This window comes from Echinops telfairi, unplaced genomic scaffold (genome assembly GCF_000313985.2).
Source record: "Echinops telfairi isolate 266 unplaced genomic scaffold, ASM31398v2 ScPeMD7_5;HRSCAF=22, whole genome shotgun sequence".
Lineage (NCBI taxonomy): Eukaryota > Metazoa > Chordata > Mammalia > Afrosoricida > Tenrecidae > Echinops > Echinops telfairi.
Window position 1 is genome coordinate 16063577 of NW_022103901.1, and position 7114 is coordinate 16070690.

Here is a 7114-nt window from a genome sequence, read left to right on the forward strand (position 1 = left end):
GGCGGAGGCCCAGCCACAGACAGGGCAGGCGTTGGGCTGGAGGGGCCCTGGGTGGTGGGCTACCCTGCTAGGAAGCTCCCCTACTGCCCACCCCCCTCCTTCAGGTACCAGATGCTGTACCAGGCGGGTGTCTTTGCCTCCCGCTCTTCCCTCCACTGCTGTCGCATCCGCTACACGTGGGTCTTGGCTCTGCTCCAGGTAACGGTGCCCGACCCTCACTCCGGTCCGCCTTGGCTCCCGACTTCTCCATCCCTCTAGTCCCTGTGTGTACTGGGGTACAGTCGTTCCAAGAGGTGGGGGGGGGGTCCCACAACTAGGGGGTGGTCCTGATCGACTGGGAGACACACGCAGGATGACTCAAAGGCCCCAGGTGAGGGGCGGTGGAACAACGTTACTGCTGAGCAAAGGCAGGGGGGTGAGTTGGGGTGTGAGGGGAAGGCCCTGGGCAGCCTGGCTGGGGTTTGGGGTTTTATGGAAGCCCATCCTCTCCCTCGCTAGGACCTGGAGGCCTGGCCTCAGCCTTCCCCTCTGCCCCCTCCCACAGTGCCTCAACCTGGCCTTCCTGATGGCCGACGTATGGTTCGGCTTCCTGCCAAGCATCTACCTGGTCTTTCTGATCGTTCTGTATGAGGGGCTTCTGGGGGGCTCGGCCTACGTGAATACCTTCCACAACATTGCCCTGAAGGTCAGCCCCCGCTGGGTTAGGGTTACGGGGGGCGCTTCCCTGGGACAGCCCAGGGGAGGGGTTTCAGGACCCAAGCCTGACCCCCACTCCCCTCCTCCACAGACCAGCGATGACCACCGGGAGTTCGCCATGGCGACTGCCTGTATCTCAGACACCTTGGGGATCTCCTTGTCGGGGGCCCTGGCCTTGCCACTGCATGACTTCCTCTGCCACCTCTCCTGACCCCCGGGCTCCTGAGGGCCTGGATGCACTGCCTGTGGGCCAGCAGGCAGGTCAGCCAGGCCCAGAGCCCAGAGTCCAGAGCCCACCCACGAACTCCGCTGTGGAAAGTCCCCACAGCCCCGGGAGGGATGTAAGTGCCACGGCCCTGCTTTCTCTGAGCGTGGGGACACCCGAGGGCCGCCACAGCCTCCCAGCCCCGAGCTGGTCTCAGGGAGTTTCTTATGGCTTTATGGGGGACACCCGAGGGCCGCCACAGCCTCCCAGCCCCGAGCTGGTCTCGGGGAGTTTCTTATGGCTTTATGGGCCTCGGAATAAATGCCTATTCTATCAACCGACTGCCTTGTATTATAGTCTCTCTGGGGGCTGGGGGTTGTTATTAAAGTAATTCAAGCTCACTTAGGCATCTATGTATGTGTACATATATGAGAAGGCTTCAAGAAGTCTCTTTTAATTCAATCAAATGTGTTCAAGCACTCTCTTGTGTATATGAATACATGTGTGTAAATATGTATATAATTAAAAACAGACAAAATACCAAACTCAACTGCTATTGAGTCAATGCCCCCTCGTCACAACCCCACAGGTCAGGGAAGGGCTGCCTCTGGGTTTCTGAGGTCTTGACTCTTCACCGGACTAGAAGCCTCATCTTTCTCCCGTAGAGCAGCTGGCGGCTTCAAACTGCCGACCTTGTGGTTAGCAGCCTAGCACATACCTGTGAGGGGAGGTCAAATGCTTAAAGACATCCTCCCTGAAGACAGTCAGTCACCAGACTACTGTAGGCCCCGCTCCCTGCTGTTAAGGACAATGGACAGGCCTGCAGTCATCCGTTTGGTTCCTGTAGATGGAGGGCACACCCCACTGATAATGATCTCTATCAGTTGAGCCAGGGAACAGGTCAAACTGGCTCAGTGACATCCAAGTTAGGCTGCCATCCTGTATCTAGGACCTGCCCATCTTGCCACATGTATATTGCCAATCCCTCCTCTTCCTATTGCGTGGATACCCCTAGATCACCCCCTCCCATTACTGTATTACCTATAGCACAACCCTTTCCTGTGACATGTCTTCACCTGTAATTAGGGGGCTTGCATGTCCCCAGAGAATCTAAAAGCCTTGGTCAGCATTAAATATCGCTTTCTCCATGTGGACCACCAAGCGAGGCTGAGGTGAGCATGCTACTATGAAATGTGTCTGACTCCATTATTTCAATATCTCTTACCTCTCATGCTCTCTATGACTTTACTATAATCTTTACTTATTATCGCTGTACAATTGCACCTACTGGACCCGTGATGATGTGTAGGGGCAGGTACCCTGGCACACACCCGACAGGTAGCTAGATTAGGGACAAAGTGGGTGTGTTAGTCTGGGTCAATTAGAGAAATAAATCCACAGAAACATATATATGAGAGAGTTTTATATAAAGGGTAAGCGTACATTCAGAAAGCGTTCCCACCCAGTGCTGTCCAAGCTCATAGGTCCAGCATTAGCCCATCTGTCCGACACAATCTACAGATTCTTTTACAGTCCCTGCAGCAAGAGACATGCCAAGGTGCCAATTGTACGGTAACCAGCACCACAGGAGCGTGCACAAACCCACCCATTGGGTGCTGTGTGCTGTTAGGAGTGAACTGTGTTCTGTCATGGGAGGGAGGGAGGGAGGGAGGGAGACCACAAGCCATCGCTGCTTTGGGCACCATCACTCATTGACTATAAGATACAGGGGACCAACCCACTTTTTGGAACTTGGAGGGGCACAGGAACTCAAGGAGTTTTTCTCAGCTCAGAATGAGCAGAGGTGAATTCCCCCCACCCCCACTCCTGTTAGGCACCAACCAAGCTAAACTGCCCCATACATGATAACGCCCTCTTGTGGTCTGAGGTGGTTAGTTTATTGTGCCAACCTGGCCGATAAGCACATGTGGGATTAATTGAAGGGTGAAGGGTTAAATGGCTTGGTGAGCCTCACCTTTCTAGTTCTTGGGTCTCTTGCTTTCTGATGGTCGGAGCAGGGTGCAGCTGCCTTAGCCAGTTCCCTGCTTCAGCTGGCAAGGCTCACTTCCTGCAAGACATCCCTGAGAAGAAGCCACATGGACCTACCCCAATGCAGCCCAGGGTGCTGCATGCAGCAGCCGTGTGGAGACCCCTGCCAACGCAATGGAAATCATGTTATGGTTGTGGGGGGGGCAGGGGTCACCACCACATGAGGAACTGCATGAAAGGGTTGAGGAATTAGAAAGGTTGAGAACCACTGGTCTAGATCGCTGGCATTCGGGGTTGGTGCATAAACCCAAATAGCTGTCAGATTAGCTGGTCTTTCTTTTTGTCCACAGTTAAACTTTAACTTTACCTTTTACAATCTTATCTACATGTCTCTGTTCTTTCTTTTCTACAAATATAACAAGTTATGTTTCTATCTGATTCTGCAGATCTAATCATGACTGATCGGCAATTGTGCTGTGCACTCCCTGATGCAGGAGGTGCTCTGAGAAGTCTTTCAATGACACCAACAAGTGGGCTTCAGAGGCCTGGCCAGAGCGAGCACTTCCTATGGTCCCCGTCTCCTTCCCACCGCAGCCTTCCCAAGCTCATGTCCACGGTGTGCAGACTCATTCTGCGAACTTCCCTTAGCTTGTCCCAAACATTCTGCGACTCTTCTTGTAGCTTCAAGCTGTTTCATGCAATGCAAAATCCCACGTCAGCGTAACCGTGGTCAGCTAGTCTTTCTTGTAGGCAAATGGTTATTACTCTGTCACCTTGTATAGACCATTGCATTTCAGGATAGATCTTGAGATGTTTGCTTTTTTTTTTTTGCCATCAATACAACATCATTCCTGTTCAGGTTTCATTCCCAGCATAGTACACCCTATGATTGTCTAAGTCAAAAATGGCCCAAACTCGTCCATGGTAATTCACTCAGGTCTGGGCTATCAAACTTTTGCATTCCATCCCACTTTTCAACAGCTTACTATTTGCTTAGGTTCGTACTGCATACATTCCATGTTCCGATTATTAGTGGAGGTTTGCAGCTGTTTCTTCTCATGTTGAACTATGCCCCTGCCGCATAGGAAGGTCCCGGAAGCTTTCCCCCTTCTACACCATTAAAGGTGACTAGTTCAGCGGTTCTCAACCTGTGGGTCGCGACCCCTTTGGGGGTGGAACGACCCTTTCACAGGGGTGACCCGATTCATCACAGTAGCAAAATGACAGTGATGAAGTAGCAACGAAATCATTTTATGGTTGGGGGGGATCGCCACCACCTGAGGAACTGTCTGAAAGGGTCATGGCATGAGGAAGGTTGAGAACCTCTGGTCTAGTTCGAGGAGGCAGCCCTTCCCTGGTCGCATTTTCAGTGTTTTCCCATCAGAGGGGCTCACCTTCGGGCATGATATCAGATAAGGAACTGATGGTGGGGCGGGGAGATTTCTTTTCCCTGGTATATTCTTTTGTGCTATTTACATTTTGTAATCATGTGTTTTCATGTACAGTTTAAATTATAAAAGCCATACATAGGAAAGGACTTTATATACATGTGCATTCTAGATGCGTTAAAAATATTTGTGGCTGGCAGCCCAGGCGCTGGTGTTGTGAGACCAAATATTGTGCCCGGGACGTGCCTGGCTGGTTCAGAGCTCTTGAAGACCTGGTCCCAGGGCTAGAGGGACTCACAGCCAGATCAGAAGCACTCCCGAATTCCCACGCCACAGGTTCCCCCCACACCCCCACACCTCCATCCCTGTCTCTCTCACACACACCACCCCCACCCCCACCACCTGTCTGTCTGGGCCCACAGAGGCCCGGACCTGCACCTCCTGCATTATCAATGCAAGGGTGGGATCTGGTTCCTAGATGTGACGGTCCAGCCCAGCTGTCCAAGCCAGTCCTTCCCCTCTCCTGCGTGCATCAGGGGCTCTGCCTGCCTCACGGGTGCTAGACCTCACAGGACCACCTTCTTGGGAACCCATGTGCAATTGGACGACCTACGTTGTAGATTCCAGAGGGGAAGGTGAGCATCGCTATTTAATTACTAATATGCTTGAATGCCTTAGAAAAGGTCCTAATGGGGCAATGGTTGCCATTGGGCTGCTAACCACAAAGTCAGCACATCGAAACCACCAGGCAGCTCCAAGGGAGAAAGATGAGGCTCGCTACTCCTGTGAAGAGTTACCGTCTCAGAAACTCACAGGGACAGTTCCAGTCTGTCCTATAGGGTCGCTATGAGTGAGAATAGACTCAATGGCCGTGAGATTCTGAGTCTCAGAAGAGGCCAGACTGGCTTGGCACCTTGGTGGCCGGTGGCCCCGCAGAGCCTCTGATAGGAAATTTTTGCTGCTGCAACAAAGCAAAACAAAAACCAAACCAAACGGTGTGGCTATCTAGTGAATCGTGTTCATGGCTCATTCGCTGGCTGCATGGAGTCCATTCCGGTTCTGACCCGAGACAGTAACTCTTTACGGGAGTAGAACGCCTCGTCTTTCTCCCAGAGAGCGTCTAGTGAACTCGAACTGCTGACCTTGTGTTAGCAGCCTGGAGCATCATCCACTAAGCCACCAAGGCTCCTTCCTTGTTTATTAAGACCTTGATTTATCTAAGATATCCCAACTGTTATGTTTCATTTTTCTTTAAACAAAAAACCAGCCCCAAACACGGATGTGGCTTCATCTTTAAGTTTTGCCTGCGTCATCCCCCTTTGCTTCCATCACTTGGCTGTAGTCCACTAGTCCACTCTGCATTCCTTTGTTGCTGCTGTTAGGAACCGTTGATTCGATTCTGACTCAGTCTGGCTAAGCTACTTTCTGCCACAAGGCTTCTACACCCACTGCTCCCTCTGCAGGACAGACTTTTGGCCTAGAACACCTTCCCTGTGCCTCCTTTGTCATGTGGATCTCAATCCTCACACCCTTTTCTTTCCTCCAGAGTTCCCTATGAGTCAGAATCCGTTTCATGGCACTGAGGTGGATTTTGATTTCGTGTATTGTCCCTATTCAAAATAATATTCTTCTGAAACCAGTTAATGTTTTTGTGGTGCTTATTAAGAAGCCCTGAAGGCATGGTGTTTAAAGCCCTGGGCTGCTGCTCCTGGGGAGAAAGATTTACAACCCTGGAAACTCTATGGGAACAGCTGTACTCTGTCCCAACTCAATAGCAACAGGTACTCCCTGGAATTAAGTTTGGTTGCTTACTTATTAAGTCACTCCACTAGAATGGGACCTCTGTGAAATCGGGAACCTTGTCTGTTTTGTTCATGGTTCTATTGACTGCCTGGGACATAGTAGGCACTGTGGGTGGGTTCATAATAAATGCTCAGTAAAAAGTACCTGTGGGATAAGAAGTGAGCACTGTGCCCAAATCAAACCCTAATATTGACTTATTTCTTGCCTTATGGAGGCTGAGGAGAGCTAGGCAGTTTTCCCAAATGGACACACCTAGTAAGTGGAGAAGCTGAGACTCTAATCCCAAGGCTGACCAGAAGCGTGCACTAAGCCATAGGTGAGAACATCTCGTGGGGGGCTTAAAAAATAATAAATCCTAGTCCTGAAATTCTGATTCCGTAGTTCAGAGGTGGGGCTCTATATCTCAGACGCCAAAGGGCTTATATCGGGTTTAGGGACTTCCACAATCGATGCTTCTGGAAGCAGCAGTCAAGAGAATAAAAGGTAGTTTGCATTCGGGAAATCAGCTGCACACGACCTCTTTAGAGTATTGGAAAGCTCAGATGTTACTTTGAGAACCAAGGTGCACCTGATCCAGGCATGGTGTTATTTTTTAACAGTTTTATTGGCACATCATCCACATATCATGCAATTCAATAGTTCAATCATATCAAGAGAGTCGTACAATCATTACCATAATCAATTTAGAACATTTTCTCCTTCTCTGTACTCATTGTTATTTGTGTAATTTTTTTTCAATTGTGACAAAATCACGCAAAAAAGTTCTCCAGTTCAACTTCTACATGGGTAACTCAGTGCCATTGATTACACTCTTCGTGTTGCACAATACTTATTGATCACCTTTTCCAAGTGATCGCACCACCATGAACATACACTCAATGCCCCTGAGCAAAAACTCCTCCTCCTTCACTCCTGGTCAGCGTAGGTCATTTGATTTCTCTCTTTCTTTCTTTTAAGTAGTTTTCTTGATATAATATTTACATATTAGGGGGGAGCAGGGAGGGAGGGGAAAAATGAGGACCTAATGTCGGGG

General features: G+C 50.1%; 1 protein-coding gene across 1 annotated transcript in view; it reads left to right on the forward strand.

Annotated features, from left to right (window-relative positions):
* The window catches only part of CLN3 (CLN3 lysosomal/endosomal transmembrane protein, battenin), a 9014-nt gene extending 7772 nt beyond the window's left edge, over positions 1-1242 (forward strand). The window contains exons 10-12 of the mRNA XM_045284906.1: positions 14-198; positions 545-685; positions 788-1242. Coding sequence (XP_045140841.1) covers positions 14-198; positions 545-685; positions 788-907 — 446 coding nt within the window. The 3' untranslated portion in view covers positions 908-1242. The remainder of the gene's footprint in view (positions 1-13; positions 199-544; positions 686-787) is intronic.
* Positions 1243-7114: the final 5872 nt, after the last annotated feature.